At 34.5% G+C, this 22935-nt stretch overlaps 2 protein-coding genes across 3 annotated transcripts; one reads left to right on the top strand and one right to left on the bottom strand.

The window, feature by feature from the left end:
* Window positions 1-650: 650 nt before the first annotated feature.
* Window positions 651-6118, bottom strand: LOC140823833 (glycerol-3-phosphate dehydrogenase SDP6, mitochondrial). Its single transcript, XM_073185348.1, has 6 exons — window positions 5639-6118; window positions 4223-4696; window positions 3757-4088; window positions 2064-2224; window positions 1397-1655; window positions 651-1262 (listed from the first exon to the last, which is right to left on the bottom strand). The coding sequence occupies exons 1-6, from the start codon at window positions 6009-6011 to the stop codon at window positions 963-965; spliced, it is 1899 nt and encodes a 632-aa protein (XP_073041449.1). The 5' UTR covers window positions 6012-6118; the 3' UTR covers window positions 651-962.
* Window positions 6119-9219: 3101 nt separating this feature from the next.
* Window positions 9220-22528, top strand: LOC140823821 (vacuolar protein-sorting-associated protein 33 homolog). 2 transcript variants are annotated; one of them, XM_073185338.1, is made up of 22 exons: window positions 9220-9343; window positions 9440-9479; window positions 9587-9667; window positions 9908-10105; window positions 10193-10303; window positions 10416-10481; window positions 10671-10778; window positions 10878-10922; window positions 14928-14984; window positions 15405-15499; window positions 15629-15680; window positions 15800-15856; window positions 16435-16497; window positions 16572-16678; window positions 19014-19136; window positions 19227-19308; window positions 19399-19469; window positions 19989-20069; window positions 20983-21040; window positions 21112-21173; window positions 21928-22021; window positions 22150-22528. In XM_073185338.1, exons 1-22 carry the CDS (start codon window positions 9291-9293, stop codon window positions 22240-22242), a joined length of 1797 nt encoding a protein of 598 aa, XP_073041439.1. In that variant the 5' UTR covers window positions 9220-9290; the 3' UTR covers window positions 22243-22528. The 2 variants fall into 2 exon arrangements, with proteins under 2 accessions (XP_073041439.1, XP_073041432.1); XM_073185331.1 differs by having other exon boundaries at window positions 19014-19140; window positions 19231-19308.
* Window positions 22529-22935: the final 407 nt, after the last annotated feature.

Genomic DNA, 22935 nt, shown 5'->3' with positions numbered 1-22935 from the left:
TAGAGACAGATTGGGGCATCTTCAAGATAGTAAATGCGTTCTTTGTTTGCAGGAAGACGAATCTAATCTTCATTTATTTTTTCAATGCCGTATTACAATTCTTGGTTGGGATGAAATTAGAAGATGGCTTGGAATGAGGAAGCTTACTGGGATCGCCATCAACTATCCTTCGTGCATTTAGGAGAACTTATAGAGGGAGCTCCATGCTAGCAAGGATGAGATTCACGGCTATGGCGGCTATGATTTATCATGTCTGGAACCTGCGAAATAGGGTAATGTTCGAAGATGAGAGCCCGAACGTTGACGTCATTGTGCGGAAAATACAGATACTTACATACCGATGTGTACCGGAAGCTATGGATATAATGACTTCTTCATTGACTAATACACATTACTAGTGATTATGTTGAATTACTTTGATGCTTAGGGTATATTGTATGATGTTTCCATTTTATACATTGATCTTGGGTATTGATCTTGGGTATGCCCAGTGTATCTTGAGTATGCCCAGTGTACTTGTACCTAAGCTTTTACCTTCTAAATGAATTTACGTTCATTTAAACAAAAAAACTATTCATTTGGATGCTTCAACTTCATAAAATGCACAATCTAGTTAAATTATGTTCGTAAAAAACTCTCAACAGTTCATAAAAAATTGAAATCTGAAATTTTATTCTCATCAAGAACATTATTCGAGTTTTTAAAATATTTGTTTTGCAAGTTATACATGGCTTTTGTTGTATTGTAGCAAACTATTCAACACCATCCAGAAAAAAAAAGTGGAGAAACTAGAGCACTTTTGCAGTAAAAAGAAGGCAGAAAAAATGTATCCTGGCATATGATACACCAAACAAAGAGCTCATTCGGTAATGATAACTCGATGAATTTGCATGAGGGGAGAGTACCGGCGTATCTATGATTCAACGGCGTGGATTGCAAAAAAAAGTTTACCAAGTGTGGAATTAGTTGTGTTTCCCATCATAAAATTGAGCATTTCTAGACGACTTGAAAGTTTCCAGGAATTCTTTAGTCTGGTGCAGTTCCTGCTTTTGCCTCGACTTATCCCAGCCATGTTCAGCGGCAAGTATTTGAACGATCCGAGGCACTGCCCTCCTGGCAGCATCTGTGTCCAGAAAAGCAAGGCGTGACCTTCTGGCGATGAAGTCCACCGCTGACTCACAGTACTCGTGCCTGGCACAGTAAGCGACCTCCGCTTCCAGGATTGGGTATCCATGAGCAAGCCTTTTTCCCAGATTTTCATTCTGAAAACCAAAATAAGCACGTCCAATCTCGTCACAACAATAACCAAACCAGAATCACGAAGAAAGATATGTATATATATACATATACCAAATAAGGGAGCAGAGTACAAAATAAAAATTAGAGCAAGACTTGCCTGAGCGATGATGGCGACTCGTTCAGCCAGAGTTCCATAAGCATGTGATAAATGCTTTGCAACAGCGGTGTCCATTGCACCAGGAACAATTTTCCCACCATATGACTTCTTCATACGTGTATATTGTTGTGCTAGTATAGTGAAAGACGCAGGATCCCATCCATCACTACCTATAAGCTGTAGGTTGTAGGTCATGCATTTGCTTGTTGGGCTCAACTTTCCAGAATCTATGGCTGTGTCCACGGCATCCTCTGCCATACTGCAAAGTATTACATTAAGCACTAAGCTGCTAGGATAAAAGTTCTTAAAACTGAACTTCAAAAATCCCACCACATGAAATGGGTTCATCGTCCAATAGTGAAATCCTTAAAAACTGACGACAAATTGACATATAGCTGTTACACCAAAACTAAGTCCAAAGATGAAAGAACCAACCAGCAGCTCTGGTGGATAAATAAGTATTCTCTCTAGTTCTTCGTATTTCTTTTTTTTTTTGTACAAGTTTTTTTAAAAATTCAATTACACGTCAATGAAATAATAAAGAAGACCAGGACTTGGATATTTCTCTTCATTAAGTACCTAGAAAGACATGCAAATTCTTTTCGGTCATTAAAAGGGGAAAAACTATGAAAGTTTGAGTTAGTTTATATCATCGAATTAGCTTTACCTTCTATATGTCGTCCACTTCCCACCTGTAATTGTAACTAAACCGGGAAAATCTTCACACACGACATGATCTCTGGAAATGTTCTCCGTGTTTTTAGCTCTAGGATCGGTAGCCAATGGTCGAATGCCACTCCACGCTGATAAAACATCCATCCTCCGTACCTAAATGCTCAAGAAAAGTTAGCATAAATTATAAAAGTATATGTTACATGATCTAAAAATGATATGAACGAGAAACAAAGGGGGGAAAGATGGCTAAAACTCTAAATAACGTCTCTTAGTTTATTGTACAATTAGCAGCTTCTTATATAGATGAAAATTTCAATGACAAGTGTTAATTTTAGTCATGTAACATTTTTAGTTCTTTATTTTTGTTGAATCAATTATAGTTATGTAACCATGTTACGTCAATCGACTTTAGTTCATCTCGCCAAAATCATGTAGCTAAATGATTAATATAATTGTTAAATTTCTATAATTGCATTGTTAAAAACATGTGTATGTCACAAGGGATTTTCAAATCACGTAAATAAAAGTTTAACAATGATATCAGTAATTTAATTACATGATTTTGATGAGGATTAAAATTCATAGTTGGAACATACTTACACGGCTATAATTCAACGAAACAAACAACAATGAAAATGTCAAACCAAATACATACAAGACTAATATTGACATTTCGCCAAAATCTAGATATCAATAGTCGAAAATCTTTTCTATACCAAATGACAACAAAATACAATTAAAATATATCATAATCTTAATAATGTTGAATCTAATACTAGAACATATACTTTAATTTCTAGTGCTCCCCCTCAAGTCTAACATAGAAATCTTTAATATGTTTTCAACTTGAATCACAAAAGAACCTCTTGAAAAATCTAGAACAATGTCATCTTCAGAATCAGATAAATACAGAGCAGATAAAGGAAGCTGTTGAGCAGTAAGACTGTGCCCACAATAAGAGGTATGCATAGAGATCAGACAGATAGATAGTAAAAAAACAGGCAGTTCAATCTGCAATTGTGCTAGCCAGATGGTCATAATAAATAGTTAAAAGTGTGTTGCAGTTCACAATATGGTTACTGTATATGAACATAACTCAGATTTGTCTTTTGGCATGGATTTTATTTTCTAAAAGACAAGACAGAAAAACCTAGACTGGGGCCTTGTCCGAATAACATGTTAAATTTTAAATAGCAGAAATTCAAATACGGTGACGAGAAAATACAACATAAAATAGGATTTGCATGGTTTCGCAATAAATCCTAATCCACGAGAAATATACGAATGGCTAAAACTCTTGACTACCTTTCTTAGTTTAGAATGCAACTAAAACATCTTTGAATAGATATGTCAAGCTATACTCTTGAGTCTTGACAACATTTTGACATAAATATGGTAAGAAACTTTTCCTATAAATAAATCATAGTGACATAATATAAAAAAAACCTTAACAGTATCAAATTCAATCCTAAAATATATCCATGATTCATAACAATGTCAAACCTTAAACATGGTATTAGAATATTGTGCAAAAGCTAACCTAAACAGAATCTTCCACATAGAAGTGCATCTTGTAGTACACAAGTACAAAGTGGCAGAGACGGATACTGAAAAAAAGGATTAATAAAGGAAACAACAGAAGGTAAAATAATAAACCAATTAATGATTACAAGAACTTGACAAACCTTAACATTAAGATAATCAGATATAGCATCTAATATGAATTGAATCTCATCCTCATGTGGTTCCGGTAACATTGTAATATCGGTGTTTGAGTCGGTGGTGCCAGCAACTGTTCTCCCTAGCCATGGAAGCATGAAAACAACACGACCATCCTTAGTTTTAGGAACAATCAAACCCATTCCTTCCGGGGAATAATAATCAGGAAGCACGATGTGGACACCGCTGCTGGGACAGATCATTGGCTTAGCTTCTTTGTTCGCCATTGTCCTCACCGAATCACAAAATGGACCAGCCGCATTAACAATAACTTTTGCATATGTCTCAAACTCTTTGCCTGCACAAAGAAATGTTTCAACTAGATTGGAACCACAACTGACATAAAAAATCAGGGTATTACAAGAAGAAACTATTTCTTCACAGCAGTACTACTAATGATCAGACATGATATTGTCTTAGAAGTGCTTTTACCTGATAAATTATTTCTTATCCGAGCACCTATTATCCGCCCAGTACCATCATCCGTAAGAAAGGATATCACTTCTGCGTGATTAAGGACAGCCGCACCTGCTAATGAAGCTGTGCATGCCAATGAAACATTTAAGCGCGAGTCATTCATCTGTCCATCATAATAAACCACAGTTCCTTTCAAGCTCCGATCTTTTCCCTTTGTTGCTAAAGTGGGAAAGAGTTCAGTAGACTCATTTGCCGAATAGTACCTTGACAAGTGGAGTAAGCGTCTGCCAGCAACCAGATCATACATTTTTAAACCCATCCAGTAGTAAATCACCTCGAACCAGCTAAAACACGGCGTCATACATGGCAAAGCATTGCACAGGTGGGGAGCATTGTCAATAACTTGCTTACGCTCCTCAAGGGCATGGAAAACCAGCTTCAACTGCCCGTAATCTAAGTTAAAAACAGCTTTCTCCAGATAACGAACTCCTGAAATGATTATTTTTAAAAATCAGCACCATGCATCAAAGACTGCACAAATAAAAACCATAAGAATTACGATAAATAAGTACATAAAACAAAAACCATTTCAAGGAATAAAAGTAGAATCCTACACTTCCTAAAAACGTTTACAAACAAATTAAAGAATATATATTAACTTTTGACTGCATTTAAAAATCACATCTCCAATTTTTACAAGAATAGATTCCAGTAATAAGGTCTTGAAGGTCAGTGTCCAAGTCATTACGGATAAAACCGGGAAGATGATATCAAAAGGTTGTCTCAACGTCAAATGAAATCAATAGTTAAAAATATGACAACAGAAATTCTTATTTGCATCAAGATGGATCATAAAATCTAGAAAATGACTAAAAATACTTCCACAACTCACATAGAAAAAATCATAGTTGGCCTCAGTACGCAGCAATATTTTTATTTAGTACAAGTTCCTCCTTTCACAGGTTCCAAACTCATTTCACAGGTTCCAAACTCAAATGTTTCCCATGTATAATCAAATAAGAGCATCTAGGACTCTCCGAAATCTTTTAGTCCACGGTAAAAATAAACAAAACTATGAACTTACGTCATATACCTATTGACTGGAGTAAGAATTCGATCACCTTTCTATTACCTTAATTCTTATAGATATAAAATGGATATATTTTTACTAAGAATCCCTCTTCGTTGTTACTAAATGCTATCAGAATCACAAAATTATTGTGTGGTAAACTAAAGCTTTGATCTTTATTCACGTGAAGCAAGCAGAGAAGGAATAACTCTATCCACAGTCACATATACTACGTGATAGCACAAAAAATGGTATTAATGGCGCTCCACCTTACACCAGGCCCTAAAATTGTACAACTCTCAAAACCCAAAGTACAATTCAATCAACAGCAGAAAATTTATGCATAACAAAAATATGCTGACCTCCATGGATGAGTTTAGTAGACCTCGAGGAGGTTCCCGATGAGAAATCCTCACGCTCAACAAGGCCAACGCGTAGACCACGCGTCGCGGCATCCAGCGCGACGCCGCAGCCGGTGGCGCCGCCGCCTACTACGAGGATGTCGAGGGGGTTAGCGGTGCTTGATCCAATCAAAGCTGCCTCCTGGACGGCACGTGAGGGGATGGCGGCGAATGGGTCGGCGATCTTCTGCTTTAAATCGGCAAATGCTGGGGTAGCACCCCTAGTGCCGCGGTCGCTGGAGGCAACTGAAGGGTTGGTGATGATGGTGTAATAAGCACCTCCGGCGACGGCGGCGAGCGCGCCGATACGGCGAAGGCGAATGGAGGCCGCCATGTATACGGAGCGGGTATCAGAATGGTGAGAGTGGGGAAAAGGAAAAGGATTGGTTCCGTTATGGGCGTCCTGTCTTCAACAAGTTTCCAGACTCAGCCGTCTGCTCTACTCACTGTCATAAAAAATAAAAATGTTTTTTTTGTTATAAAATTTATATATTTTTTATTAGTCAATAGTTATATAAAATATAAATAATATAAGTATGATATGCGTTAGTCATCGTGAAAAAATATATACATATATTTATATATTTATTGTTATTATAATAATCTATATTATAGGTAAAATGTCAATTTTAATAATGTATGTATTGAATAGTCCTATATTATTATTATTATTATTATTATTATTATTATCAATTTTAGTTTGGCAAAAACTTATATGAGACGGTCTCACGAGTCGTATTTGTGAGACGGATCTCTTATTTGGGTCACCCATGAAAAAGTATTACTTTTTATGCTAATAATATTACTTTTTATTGTGGATATGGGTAGGGTTGACCCGTCTCACAGATTATGATCCGTGAGACGGTCTCACATGAGACTCACTCTTTTAGTTTTGTCCTTCAAAATTATGTAATTAAATAACCAAAATTATTGTTTAATTTTTGGTTAAAAAAATTCTCGAGATATAAATTATAAATTTTAACAAATATATTAGGCATTTCCTTATATGATTTTACGAAGAACACGAAAAAATTAATTTAAAAAACATAGTACAAAAATATAATTTATTCAAGGAAACGATGACTAAAAATTTCACACATCAATACAAATGTAACACCCCACATCACGTGATACACGTGCTCGAATCATTAAAAAGTGTGTCATATGTTTAAGGGTAAAGAGTCATTTAATTACATGCATATATATACATATATATATATATATATATATATATATATATATATATATTCAAACATTAAAACTAAAATTATTCAAAAAAAACTAAAACTAAAAAAGATTAATAATAAAAATAATAAATATATTTAAGGAAATGTTAAGACACTTGGTACTAATCAAAACTCCGAAATATTACTGTTTATACACTCCAAACCATAGAAACAACATAATTTCATGTATTCAATATCTGAAAAGTAAGGTGGTGTAACGACAAATGAGTGAAATTAAGTGGGTGAACAGAAGAAGAAATTCATCCAAAAATCAAAGTCTTTATCTAAAAATTCTGAAAAAAATACATACCACTATTCTTTTACCTAAAAACTCTTTATGCTAGAATTTTCGAAACACATTCAATAAAAGTTGTTGAACGTTTCATGACGGTTCTAACCTAAAGATCCCGACCGCACGTGGTCGCGGGAACGCAACCATGCCCTAACAAGGCGGCACATGTTCTCCACGTGCCACTTTGTTTTTAAAATTTGGCTATGAGTGAAGGTTTACGCACTAATTTTAGGTTTTGGGTCCAAATTTCAGAAGTTTTTTACTAGTATACGATTTATTATGATTTTTTTTTATGAAAAACAAAGTTTATCATATAGGGTTTTGAATTATTTAAGAGCTGATTTGATGTCTAGTACCTTACGTGTTATTTTTGGCTCATGTGTAAAAGAAGAGTTGTTCATCATGTTGCCTCATTTATACAAATCTAGGACACTGCCCAAAAAGTTGTCTTATGTAACAGCTTTCGGTGATCAAAACCTCATGATTACTAAGCAGAATCGGATGGGAATTTCAAGGAATTTTTATATATAAAAGTTATAGAAATCAACAAAATTCACATATTAAAATTTCAGAATTTTTTTTATTGTAAATTTCTAATTATGTTTAAACTTAATTATAACAAAAGTTTGAACTTAGACAAAGTCAATTATCTAATAGCCTTAATGATATATAAGTATCACAAAATTTATGACAATAGGAAATACTGAAGTAATAGAGTAATAAATCAAGTCATCATATAGGTTGAAAGGTGAGGTTTTACTACCAAAATTCTTTCTATATAGTCTTTTGACATTTGACCTGGTATTTGAATATGACCTTGTGTTGATCATATTGTAATGCATGCTCGATATTGCGAAAATGTTATTGGTTCATATCATTGTTGGACTACTGTAAATGAATGAATGAATACTTATTAATTGGAAGGGTCATCGTATCGTAAATTGAGTTCAGCAAGCATCGCAGCTTCAGATTGGAAATGTAAGTTCATATTGGCTCGTAAATGATCGACTGTAGGGATCTTATTTGAGAGCGTGAGGAAAAGTGCTATAATGAATTGTATTATTATTTACTTCACATGAATTATAGCGTTTTACTATTTTTCCTTTCATGATACATCATATTGAATTATTATACCATTACATTATAATTCGAATTGTTATAATAAGTAAGCCAAATTTATATCCACATTAAGTCCTAAAAAACTCAACATCTATTATTCATTCTATTATTGTAGATGCCAGACAACGGAATACCGGAGCATGAACTAGAGGAACTAGAAAGATGAAAATTATTATAGATGTATCTTGTGTGCTATATATCTAGTTTGAAATTGTACCTTATTATATATATGGTAAGATTTGTCATGTTAAACATGTTTGTTTTAATTAAATTAATTATTCAAATGCTTCCGCTACTAAGATTAATTATGACGATATTATAATTTGGCGGGCTCACAAGATAAATAAATAAAATTGATATTATTTTTATATAATGTTATATTAATTTTTAAAAGATAGCCTTAATGAGAGTAAAATTTGCAAAAACCAAAATTAATTTAATGGTAAATTTATGGGGACCATCACAAAATATGTCTCTTTTATTTAAAAAATATAAAAATTTTGAGCATGAATATTTATTGGTTTTTAAATTTTTAATAAGAAAAAAATAAAAATATTTTCCGAGTCAATTATAGAATACAAATTTCATTTTTAGTTTCTTATTTATTTATCAATTGTGCAAAAACATAACATCCCTTATATAATTAAGTCGTGTAACGCTTTCTTTGTTGTATGATTTAAAATATTAGAGTTATAATGTTATTGTTTATGATATATTTTTGTAAAACGACAAATATTTGATTATAAAGTATAAATTTATCACGTAATACTTGAATTTTATATATTTAATACGTTTAAAGCTATTACATTATATATAAATTTGATCATCAAGTAATAAATATTCGAATTTAGGTAAAAAAAAAAAATTGGAAATCGAAATTTATTTTTATTATATAAGACCTAAATCGACATTTCAAGCAAAAACCCATAAAAATTAGCAAAAAGGAGACTAGTTTGAGAAGGTCGAGTGTGAGATAATGTCTCAGATTCCGAACCTCGATAACGCGCCAATCAATCTCAACTCCATAAGGTACAATCGATGAATTTCTTATGCGAAATTCTGCATCATGTTCGATTATCGTGGAAAAAATGGCTCATTTTTTGTTTTCTTGATCGTGAAATGCAGAAGCAAGGCTAAGAATGAGCTGCTAAACATCGTTAAAAATGTAAACTTTCAATCATCGCGTGGATAATAATTGCAAATTTTCTGGAGATATTTGCATACTAATTTGATATGGTAGTTTGCCCAAAATATGATTTTGATTTATTGTAGATACGAGGAAAGAAGTGTTTGGTGATTGATCCGAAGCTTAGTGGATCGATCTCTCTCATTGTACAAACAGCAGAACTGAAGGTAATTGACCATCTTTGCTTCCTAGTGTTGTTTTATTTTACCAAATTTATTTATCTCTGTTGGGGTGTTATGATATTCGGCATTTCAATTGTGGTGCTTGTGAAATAAATTGTTGGGGTACATACAGAAATGAACCCTCGCAGCTATGTATGGTGGCATAAATATTAGATTACTGATGTTTCGTTGGCTAATTTTGAAGTGATAAAATCACTAAGGAAAAATCTCTCTACCTATTATCAGGATAATGGAGCTGAAGAACTGCGGTATCTGACAGCTGAGCCAATTCAGACAGAATTGATTAAAGTTATCTACATTGTTCGATCTCAGCTTGACTTGATTAAATTCATTTGCTCACACATTCATAACGATACATCAAAAGGGATTCACAGGGAATATTTTCTTTACTTTGTTCCTCGTCGTGCAGTTGCCTGTGAGAAGGTACGAACAGATTGCTTAAAGAAATCAATAAAATGGAAAAATTAGTTGGTTAGTGTTGATTTAAATGTGATTACATTGGTTGTGCAGATACTTGAGGAGGAAAAAGTATATGAATTGTTGAGTATCGGGGAGTGTCCTTTATATCTGATTCCTCTGGATGAGGACATATTATCATTTGAGCTCGACCTTGCTAATAAGGTAAACATGCTTTAGAGTGTTTTAGGAATTTTAGTGGAAATATTTAATACCGTATGATATTTCTTAATTCTTCAGTTGATTTTGTCTAAGGGTGAGTGGATCTGCCTGACAGGAATATTTGGTGGATGGAGATGCAACCTCTCTCTGGCATATTGCAAAAGCGATTCACAGTATGGAGGTATAATCAGTTTTGAGGTTGTAAAATTTCGTTAACAGTGGTGAAACCTGTTGGTCCTGTTCACTTAATCCTACAATCATGTTTTGATTGGATTTCATGTTGCTGTCAAAATATGTTTTGAATTCCAATATGTTCTGCTTCCTTGTATCTGTTAGCTTTTCGATGATTCCGTGTTGGATGATGATGCAGTTCTCTTTTGGAGTAATACCCAATGTTAGGGCTAAAGGGAAGGCCTCCACACGCGTTGCTGATATTTTGAATCGCATGCAAGCTGAAGAACCCGTGGATACATCAGATGTAAATTTACATCTTAAAAAATATATAAATACTATTTATGCTTGTGAATGTTCTAAACCTACCTAATGTATTCACATTATTGATTATGTTTTTTCACAGGCTGGAATTCCTGAAATAAATACTCTTATTCTTCTTGATAGAGAGGTATACCTTGGTACCTTCTTGTTTATGTTGATCCATTTCTGGAATATTTTCTTCAGACGAACAGTAGTATGTGAATTTTACAAGCTGATTGTTTATGGTCAGTTTTTCATTATGAGAATAAATGTCAATGATAAATTAGGGCTCATGGTTCTCGGTTATTTGTAAATTTGGCGTTGGAAAAAAAGTAGGTTGCAGGAAACAGGATTTTAGGTCTGCATCTTTTTTGAGATATAGAGAATAATGAAAGCACTATAAGAGGGAAGTATGTACTTATATATAAGTTCATCATCAAGGTTCTGCTGTATTGAAAGCAATTTGACTTTTGTAACTTGGGAATATTTGGCATTATAAATAATATTAAATACAAAACTATTGTTTGATTTTGGGGCAAGTAATTTCTAATATTGTATTAGCGTGTGAGGTCACAAGTTCGAATCTTATAGATTTATATCCCATCTAGTTGATCTCGAGTGTTTTTTTTGGAGATTTTGTTGCCCAGTGCATGCCCAAAAGCTAAATCCTCGCAACATTATACTGAACTACATTCCTTGTTCTTTATGCTTCTCCTCCAAGTCGGAACATGTTCCATTGAAGCAGGACAATCATACATGTGAATAGTAAAGCATGGCAGTAATAACGTAACCAAAAGTGCATGATTGTGCATTATTGCAAATGATGCAATCCGGTCAAGTTGTATTAGATAAAGTTCACACCATCATAGTTCAAGGTGTATCGAGTATGTGAATGGTCAAGTCACTGTTCAATAGAATCAGTGGATAGTGGATATCCCCAAGAGTACATTCTGACCTGTTGGCACAATGTAAAAGTCGATCGCTGACCACATCCACCAATAGCTGATACAAAAATAGTATTATAGTGCTCTAGCCCATGGCTTACCAATACCGGTATATCATATCAAATCAAAGCAGACTAAGTAGTCCTTGACAGGGATCAAGTGTTATCAAGGCTTGCATTTAAAAAATTCAAGGTTCATACATGTATAAGTTGTGTTACTAGTCCCCGTGCGGATTACTCATCCGCTTGTTTTGTAAAACTTTAATTATTAGTAATATCTAGTTTCTTATCAAAAAAAAAAATTCAGGTATGTATCTGACATTTGGATCAGGGCCCAAACCACCGTGCTTTGTGCCAATGTCTTTGAATTGGTTTAGGCGATATTTACTATTGTGACCAATTCTGGTTAGTGACTCATAGGCATCTTGTCCAGTTGCAAGAGTGTTTTATGTGTGACTCGAGAGCAACATACTTGCCATTTGGAGCATCTTATCCATACAATGTAAGACACGAGCGTTTGAGAGCATGGTTACGTGGTTATGTCCCTTGGTTGTGTTTGTGCGCGGTATCTCATCTGCTAGATTTGACTTGCTATTTGGTATTTTTATGCTTTTGTTCTAGGTTCACTTGAGGACTTGTTTTTTATAATTTGATGACATTTTGACAATATTTTTTTCCTAATGATGGATCTTAGTCATTATTATCGCATCTAATTGACGTGCTAATTATGGGTATGGATTCCGAGGCAATATAACAAGGTTGTATTGTAATCAACACATGTAAATATCAGGCTGTGAGAAATGGCCTCAAAAGAATTAAAAGACGTAAAATTTAAGGTATAGGTTAGCAAGTTGGGAGATTTTTTTTTTGAAAGGGGTAGATTACTTTGATCTCAGTAGTGCTAAATATTTTGTCAATGTACTTCATGTCTTTATTTAGGATTCCTCGGGGAGTAGCTGATGCCATGGAAAAGATTTTGAGAGATTTTTTGTATGATGTATCTGACGGGGATCAACATTGTCATTTGATACCTTAAGACTATGTATGCAGATCGAAAGAGCCATCGGGCCACGTTATTGGTAACATTTGTCTAAGGAATATGGCTTTACTTGGTATATGGTGATGAAGATTCTCCTGTGAGAGGGAGTCGTTATGGAAGAAGATTGTTGTTAGCAGATGCAACTATAGGATAATGGGTGAGATGCGGGTCTAGCATGGAGTGAAACTTTTAGGAGTTCTTGAAAATTTATTTCTAGGATTTTTCTGGCTTTTCTTCAATCAGTGAGTGTTGTGATTATAATGAATAATAAGATTAGGTTTTGGGAAAACAGATGGTGGGGGGATTTCTCTTATCAGGAGGATTCATATCCATCATTATTTCATATTTCTACGGCTCATAATCAGCCTATGTCCCACTTTTTTCAGTCTGAACCTTAATCCAACTCTTACTTTCTTTCTTGAAATTTGCATATTCATTGGGATTTGAGGGATGAAGAAGTGAACATTTTGATTGTTTTGCTAGGGTCCTTGGATAGGGTTAGTTTGATTGAAGAAACTGCAAATATTAGATTTTGGGGTTGGGACTCTTTCAGAGATCTTTTCAGTTAAATCTTTCTTCTAGTCTTTTTTCCTGGATACCATTTTTCACTTCTTTCCTCTTATCATATCATTTGGAAAACGCCGATCCCATATAAGGTTCAAGTGTTCTCGTATATTGCAATGTTCGGAAAATTACCAACTTGCGAGATGAAGCAAATGATGTTCCCTTTGTTCGAGTTGGCGTGTGCTTTGTTGGCAACAGGTTGAAACTCAAGACCATTTCCTCGTTCATTGCCCTTTTACGAGCTGTCTCTGGTTCAAAGAAGAGTTGGGACTGGTTTGGGTATCCACAAGAACTACGAGTGATTTACGCAGCAGTCTTGGTCACGACCTAGACATGAGGGTAGAATTTTCTAAGCAGTGATAGTTCATTATATTTGTTTGTTAGTTTTGTTGGAGATAAATAGGAGGATTTTTGACAATCAAGTAGGCTTACTTGAAGATTGCTGGAAAAAAAATTAAATTTTGGGCACCAAGCTGGATCTGGAACCACAAGGAGTTTAAAATATTTTCAGTTTCAGATCTATACGGAGATTGGAGTCATATATGTTGTTAACATGATCCCGGGTTTTACAATTTTTTGCGCGGATCACTTGTCTGCCCTTCGTAATTTATAAGCTTTTACTAATATAATATAATTTCGTATCCTATCGAAAAAAATGTCTTAGTTTTATCAATCCCTTGTCTAACTAAAAAGAAGTAATAACATTGTCAAAACTTATCGGTTTTTTAATTTTAGTCAATAATCTTTGAGAGATATAGTGACCTAGGTTCAGACCCTTGAGTTTCCCATCATCCCGTTTTTCATTCCGAAGTTCATGTGTTATTATTCGAAAACTAAAATGTTTCCTGTTGTGCAATTTGTTCTCTTATTAGCTCTATTCTCTAACATGTTTGTATTGATGTTCTCTTGATGCCTTTGTCTATGTATTATGCAATTCGGCTGAATTTGGATGGTTATCACGTTGAGTACTCCCCCATGAGTGAGAAAGCACATCCTATGCAAATTAAGATTCCCTTTTATGATCTTCTGTTGGATTGCTCTTGAGAGCTGGTTTGTATATTAATGGTAAAAGAGTTGGGGAACAGGAGCTGCTTGGCCTGGAACATTCTTGGATTCTCCAACAATACTGAGATCTTTCATTTTCTTGCAATCATTTTTCCTTTGCCATTCCCCCTCCCCTAGAAATACTTCTAGGAAACAAAACTTTGTGTCCCATCTCATTCATCCTCTTTATGGTTTTATTCTTAAATTTTAGGTCATGATGCTGAATAAGAATTCTATGGTTGGAATTAATGCGATCCAACCTGGGAGTTTGTTGCTTCAACTCTCTTTATCCCTCTCATAAATGCCTCCTCTTTATATTATTCTTTAAAAATTTGGCAGGAGGTTGGCTGGGCGATACCATATAATCTCTTGTTTAGCTGAAGTAGGCTTATATCTTCTATCTTTATTATGAATCTTGTTCCGATTTTGAATTTCAATCTCAAACCTGATCTATATTATTTTCTGAGTGAGTAATCTTGCTTACGCTCCCTGAAAATAGTCGTATTGATACGCGACATAGAATATATTAATTTTTCTGTTTTGGGGTTATCTCTTTCTTGTAGGTGGATATGGTCACACCAATGTGTTCACAACTGACATATGAGGGATTACTAGATGAGGTAATATCAAGATTAAAGAAAAAAATCCACGTTTCTTCAACACTGTCCCAAATAATTCGTGCAATTCAGCCTGTCACGTGAAGATTAGTCTTTCTTTGATGAAATATGTTTTATATGTGGGTCTGCTTGTCCTATAGGGGTGTGATCCATCGCTAAATATCATTTGAAAATATACATGATTTTTTTATCTGCAGAGGCTATCTGAAAATTTTAATGCCTTGTCCAATGTGAAGATCCTTTTGTCAGATTACCCTATGTCCTTTATCTTGCTAGTCTGTGATGAGCAATGTAATGGTGTGCTGGCTGTGTTTAAGAAGCATGGCCTGCCACTACTCACTTTTCTGTGAGCTGATAATAGAAGTACTTCTCTATTTTTGCTCATTTTGTGTTTATAATCTAGCTCTCATGGGTTTCATGCAGCTTCTTGGTATCAATAATGGTGCTGTGGAGCTAGATGCTCCCATTATGGGCATTCAGCAAGAAGGGAAGAAGATTAAGGTTCCCCTAAACTCTAGGTAACCTATTCATGATAAGAGGATTTACTCCTTTTCTGTGGCTATACTTAAGTGGGTGTACGAAGTACCCATGACAGTATTTTTTCCGGCTCTTCTGTTATGTTGACCAATCGTTCATCTTAACTGCAGTGACAAGTTGTTCAAAGAGATACGTGATCTGAATTTTGAAGTTGTTGTGCAGGTTGATCCATTTATGCTTTAGGTCATGACAATTGCATGCAGTTATTCTTTTTCGTGCATTACAGTTCTGTTTTTCTTTTGAAACTGGTTTAATTAATTGCTAGTTGCAGCATGTTACAGGTTCTACGTCAAAAAGCAACATCCATGAAGCAGGATTATACTGAGATATCGACCACTGTAAGTCATCTAAAAAACATGCTACTTGATCTTGTCTTTTGTCGAAATACCTTCTCAACTGGTATATCTTATATCACAATCACTTTGTTATCCTTGGAAGTGTTATGAATTTCATTAACAGAGCTAAAAATGATGAAGTTGGATTGGCCAAATGAAGGTTAAATGCCATAATGAGTGCCCCTCAAAGCATGGTTATATTGTTCTGTACTGAGTTAAAGATCACTTTTCAAAATTGGAGAACTTCCTGAAATATTGATTACGGTTCATGAAATAAAACCATCCAGCGTAATTATCCTGTTTCTTGTGCATGTCACATGATTCATGATCCCTTCTCGATATTATGTGATCCTTTGAATTGGTGTTGATTAGTGAAGTTTTACTAAAAAATTGGAAAACGGAATTTTCTAAAACAGATTTTACCTTCTTTAAAATTGATGTTTGAAAATTTTAAATGTCCATCGTCAGGTAATGCCTTAAAGAGTATGTGCCATGCAAATAAAATTTTAAAAATTTGCTTATCGATGTATGATGGAATCCCACTTTATCGTGAATGTCCTAAATGTCTTCCATATTTACAGACTCAGACGGTCTCTGAATTGAAGGATTTTGTGAAGAAGCTCAACTCATTGCCAGAAATGACTGTGAGTTTCTTTAATTTGCATAATTTCATTTTTTTTTGTGTGAAGTACTAATATGCTATCCTTTATCCTTTCAGAGGCACATCAATCTAGCTCAGCATTTGTCTAGATTTACTTCGAAACCTTTATTTCTTGGGAAACTTGATATGGAACAAACTCTTGTGGAGGCCCAGAGCTTTGATATGTATGTTTGAACTTTAGAAACTGTCGTTTATTCATTAATGAGAAGTGTGGAATTGATCTTTTTTCATATGTTCTTTTAGTTTTGAGGGTGGCAAATGATTGAATTGGTTAAAACTGACCGTGACTCAAATGACTAAATAATCAACTGGTGCATTGATCTCCCTAGTCTAGGCATGTTAGATTAATACTGAGTTGACTCAAATCTGTCAATCACAGTATATTGTTTATGCTTCTTTGTTTCATTTGAAAGTGAAGGAAAACACTTTTTTTTTTGATAAGAAACTTACTTATATTAATTTGAAATAATTTTTCAATTACATGAAGTGGACTAGTGGTCCACTAAAAGCAAATGTAGAATTCAAAATTAACAGTAAACATAAGTCCAATCCCTTAAAAGATCTAGTGTTGATAAACTCTGAAAATTCTCCCAACACTCTTCTGCAATGTCTTCCACATCTTCAAAGATTCTTCTATTTCTTTCTAGCCAGATGCCGAAAGAAAACACTTTTGAGTTTGAAGGGATCACATTTCTCCTTTATAACGAGTACCGATGTTCTGGATATAGAATTATTAATGCTACTCAACGTTTTTTTTTTAAGGAAACAGTAATATATTATATAATAAAAACAATAATTACGAAAAATGGACAAAAGGTCCGCACACTAAACAACAAAAGCTCGGATCATATTAACAACATATGAAACTACAATCCCTAACTAAATCTAAAACTGAGAATGTCTTAAAGTCCTTGCCAAAATCTTAATCTTATCTCAACATTCTTCAAACAATTTATTCTATATTATAAAAAATCCTTCTATTCCTCTCCCACCAAACTAGACCCAACTCCTGCAATGTTCTGAACCAAAGGCGTTTCATGAAAAGGCAATGAATAAAAATATGGTTCAGGGTCTCCACCTCTTGACGACACAACACGCCAACTCGAGCAAAGAGAACAAGTAGGCCACCTCTTTTGCATCATCACAAGTTGATAACTTAACCAGCACCTACTCAACGTTCTTTCAGTAATAGAAACTTTTTATGTTGTCCTCATATTAAGGTTCTCTGGTAATAAAGTCTTACAATTGATCGCTAGACCAAAATAAGTTTTCCATTCGTTGTTTCCAAAAAAAATTTTGTTATTGAAGTCTCAGTATATGATTCAATTTTCAACTCCCCCAAGGTTACATCTGGATACCAAAATGGCAAAAGGCAGTTATTAAATCTGTTTTGTTGTCAGATGCATGTTTATAAGATTATGATGGTTTTCTTTTATTGTCACAATGATCATGCTACAATGATTTTTGTCTTTAATCACGTGGGACTTAACAATATCTTCCACTTATGAAAGAAAGTGTTGGTAGCCTGATTTCCAGTTATTTTTCACTGTTGACGTGCATTGTGACATTCTTTTATGGTCTCAATGGTTATTGTGCTTTTAGTTTGCCTGGGTTTATATGTTTAGGATTGTGTATGTGATCTTGTTAAGAGGTATATAATTCTAATTTCGAATCTTTTGATTATTTAAGCTTAATTAGTTCTTTCCTAATTGTGGAAGGCTTTGATCGATTTGTTTACTTGTAGATTTAGGCATCTCAGCCTATAATAAGTTTATATCTTTAACATTTTCTTTTAAAAAATAAATCGATAACTCATACTTCTCCTACATTCTACACTTGGTTTCATGGTGTTAGAGCCACAAAGATTTTAAGAAGAAAAAAGTGTAAAATCATGGCGCTGTTGGAGCACCATACACCTCAAAATTCTGTTTCCATTTCTGATATGTCCCGTGTTACAACTTACAGTTCATTGCCTCCATTTTGTCTAATGCATGAAAATAGTGGCTTGAACGTAAATTTTCCTGTGAATGTAATTAGTAAAGGATTTTCTGAAGCAACCACATGAAGTTGGTGCTCACGAGAGTATGGAAAGAGCATGTAACCTATGGAGAATTCGAATCCAAGGCAAACTTGTCATTTGAGTTTTAACTCTTTGTCCAAATTTGAAATTTAAAATAATATATGCTTCAGATTAACGGGAAAGTTGGAAAGGATATCATCCTAGTCCGTAATACTTACACGTACTTGGTAAATGTATTTAGGATCTCACTAATAATGTTAAATTTTTTTATTGTGATGTTTTCTTGTTGATCTAGGAGTTTTAATATGTAAACAGACTTCTATCTTTATCGTATATATGCCAACAATCAATCTGATGGGCAATTCTATATTTCTATATTTGTTACAAAATTTCATCCATAAGCCTAATCAAAACTGTTATAAATATTTTCTATGTGCTCTATTTGACTTGAGTGTGATTAAACTTTGTTTATGGTGCAGATGCTTTGATTATATTGAAGAAATGATTCATAAGCAAGAGCCCCTAATTAATGTGCTACGTCTTCTTATCTTGTTATCCATTACAAATTCGGGATTGCCGAAAAGGAATTTTGACTACTTGAGGCAAGTGGAATTTTTTTATACGATCTTTTTTGACTTAGTTGGATTCAGAAATTTTTTAAATCTTGATTGACCTTCGCTTTCCTGGTTCAGGAAGGAATTTCTTCATAGCTATGGTTTTGAACATATTGCTACACTTAATAACTTGGAAAAAGCAGGGCTGTTCAAGAAACAGGTTAAAGTTGCATTCCATTGTATACTCCACCAAGTCAAACCAAACAATATCTTATTCGACAATAATATTAGTTTTTTGTTCATCTTGCAGGACTCAAAAAGCAACTGGTTGACAATCAAACGTGCTTTGCAACTTGTGGTTGAGGACACAGATACTGCAAAGTACTTCTCTTTCTGTTCATAAGGTTTCTTTTGGCATTTTCACCAACACCAACACTTGAAATATGTTGTCGGTAAAGTTGGTTGTGTAGTGGAGAAAACCAGCAATGTTCTGCTTTTGTACCGAGGATTATGCAGAACTTCGTAGAGAGCAACACACATTTTACTTTGTTCTACATGTCAACAAGCATTTTTCGTCAACACATGGGGCCTAAACTTCTAAATTACGCATATGTCTCAGTTCTGTCCATATGTTGTAGTTGTGTTCTTGTTTCTTGATTATGTTTGATATAAAAAGTGCTTGTGACAAACTACTTTTGGCTTCTAACGGGGTTAACCAATTGTTATTGAAATCAACACTCAATGTAACAGCCTTCCTCATATATTTTTAACTGAATGTATGATGTGAATGCGAATTTTGTTTATGAGCAGGACTTGAACTGCACAATATTGTGATTTCTCTCTCTCCCCTACCCCTCTCTCCCTATTATGCTTTTGTCTAACCATTCTTGTCCTTGTCAGTCCCAATGACATATCCTATGTCTTCTCTGGATATGCGCCTCTCAGCATTCGACTGGTCCAGCAGGCGATACGATCTGGATGGTGAGATCACTTCCAAATTGTTTTGTTATTCTAATGCATGGACACTATGAATGTCAGATGCCTCGTTAATTATGCTGGATGTGGTCATTTCCTTATTTTGGTTATGTCATTAAGCTTTTCATCTCTCCTGTGTCTGCTGATAAATAAGATATGTTGACGAGGGCAAAACGTTATGTTTCACTATTTCATGTGCCAGATAACAAATTGGGTAACCAGTGAAGATATATGATTTTTATTTTCTACAATTGGTCCATATTTTGTAAATGTATAGTTTATCCTGATTAGTTTTCCATAAGCCTGGTGAGTAGCTGACTGGAGGACAACAGTAATGACATAAATAGATTTTCTGAAGCAAATAAACTATTTGGGTCTATTTCGTTTCTTGGGGAGAAACTGGGCCTGCATGATGTTAAATTTATAGTATTTACATTAGGTTGTCTTAGGGATGCCTTCTACTTTGCTGCTCGAGTATGAGAAAGTCTGTGCTGTGTTCCTATTAAAATAACTTGTTCTGGCAGATGAATTACCTCCTGTGTGTAAAACTTCCAACATTTACATTTTACACATTAAAAACATCGGGCATGTGTAAATATGCTGTTAAGAAATGAAGATGACATATGAGTGGAATGTATTTGCATTGACACAGTTCTGTTTCAAATCATTAGATTGGATTGTAATATGAAGGCTACTTAATTCATTTTTAGTGATGACTTCGTCTGTGAATTTAAGTCCAACATTCAGGGTCCAGTCCTTAATTTTGCTTTTTGCAATCTTCTGCCCAGAGTCTCAACTCTCAACCATGTACTTTTTGAAGCCTTTTAGAATAATTAGTATTTATCGAAATTTTAATTGACATTTTGCAACTGAAGAACATATTTTAAGGCTACCATATGGTGGTAAATTTGTTTTGTAGGCGTCCCATTGAAGAAATATTAAAGCTGTTGCCTGGGCCACACTCAGAAATGAAGAAAGTCAGTTATTTTATACCCTTCATATAACACTACAAAGTATTGAATTATACTGATGTGAAATTTGTCTACAGGGTCGATTTGCTAGCATCCCCTCTTATGACACGCTGCCAGGATCTCTAAACACTTCAGAGAAGTACTTATCTCTAATTTCTCAGTTTTATGTGTCTGCTTCTAACTCTCTCCACACCAAAAAAGAAAATCAAGCTCATCTGCAATCTTAATGTTTAGAATCAACTGTGTTACTTGTAAATCTTAAATTATTGAAATCCAGTTTGAAGACTGTTCTGTATCGGTCACAATCACATTCTCTTTATTTGATTTCTGGTTGAAGCCAGAGAAAATCGTCTATCTTCACAGCTTGGTCACTGTTTTCAAAATAAATAGCAACGATGTTACACTTAGTGCGACCTTCTCTCATAACTCCTCTGCCTAGTCCTTCTTATATACTTGGCTGTTTCTCCCTACCAAAGTAAGGAGTCAATGACTAAAGTGAGAAAATCATTGTGATGGTCGTAACAAAAGACTTGCATCCTTTTCCCTTGTGTTCCATTTGCTAGAAATGACAATTTCTATGCATTCTTGGACTTGGTCTTGCCAATTGCTGAGTTGAGATAGAATCTCCAAAATAAACTGACCAACAAAATTGGTGGTTAAAATGAGCATGAAGGCGGCATCTAGACCACTGACTACATCAATTGTCTCGAAAATTAAGTTTGTCGGTGCGAACCTTACCATCTTCCATGTCTCATGTTATCCACCAAGCAGTGGCACTCTATATCATAAGGCTGTCTTCAAATACCAACTGTTGACTACTTTGTGCTCCTTGTAGAGTTGAAGATGCCTGTCTTTTTCTTTTTAATGTAATCTTTCAATTTGCAATATTTCAGACTTGCAGATGGGAGACGCTCTTTAGTCCTTGTAGTTTTCATTGGTGGAGTGACATTTGCTGAGATTTCTGCCCTTCGTTTCCTTAGTTCCCAGGTACACCCGTGATCTTCCACCATACATTAATCCATGTATTATTCACTTCAACTTTGCCCTGGGACCACTTTCGACGCCACCATATAATTGCATTTACGAACTTTGCATCTTGATAAAACTTTCTGCAGGAAGGAATGGCATATGACGTGATCGTGGGAACAACAAAAATTGTGAATGGAAAGACTTTGATTGAATCGTTTTTCGATAAGCTGGGCGGTTGATTGGGAGCGATTCCTCAGTCGCAAGAACTGCATAATTTGTCTGTAGGCGAAGTAGTATTTGCAGAACGGAATGATTTCTTTGATGGCTGTATAGAGGATCCTTTTTTGGTGTTTTTTGGTTTTTGTTATTTCCTTGTGCATTGGATTCAAGATATTCTTTCACTAGGATTGCAGCAATTTCCGTTTAAATTTTTGTAGATTCATGTTTGTGCAATGTTTTTGGTGTTACATGAATATAGCAGCTACACGAATTGGTGGGTCACAATAAATTCTGCATTTGTTTCCATTGCTTCTGTTGAACGTTAGTTTTAATTTAAAATATTCTGTTATTCAAAAAATTAAGATGAAGTTGGTGAAAAATCTTCAATCAAAATATTTCTTCATTTTTTACTCACAAAATTGTGGTACTATGTCATACAAAATGTGGTACACTTCATGTGGAAATGTGGTATTAAAAAAGTACTCAGGACTGAACACAAAAAAAATCGACGGCCGGAGACTGAAGGTCAATTTCTCGAAAAATTAATTGACTTAATAAATTTTGTCATAATTTAATGTTTATATTTATATAGATATACCAATTTTTCCAAGGCAAAAACTTGTGTGAGACGATTTTACAGATCGTATTTGTGAGACGGATCTCTTATTTGGGTTATCCGTGAAAAAGTATTACTTTTTATGCTAAGAGTATTA

The sequence above is a fragment of the Primulina eburnea genome, chromosome 1 (assembly GCF_022965805.1).
Source record: "Primulina eburnea isolate SZY01 chromosome 1, ASM2296580v1, whole genome shotgun sequence".
Classification (NCBI taxonomy): domain Eukaryota; kingdom Viridiplantae; phylum Streptophyta; class Magnoliopsida; order Lamiales; family Gesneriaceae; genus Primulina; species Primulina eburnea.
This window is presented reverse-complemented; position numbering and strand designations above follow the sequence as displayed.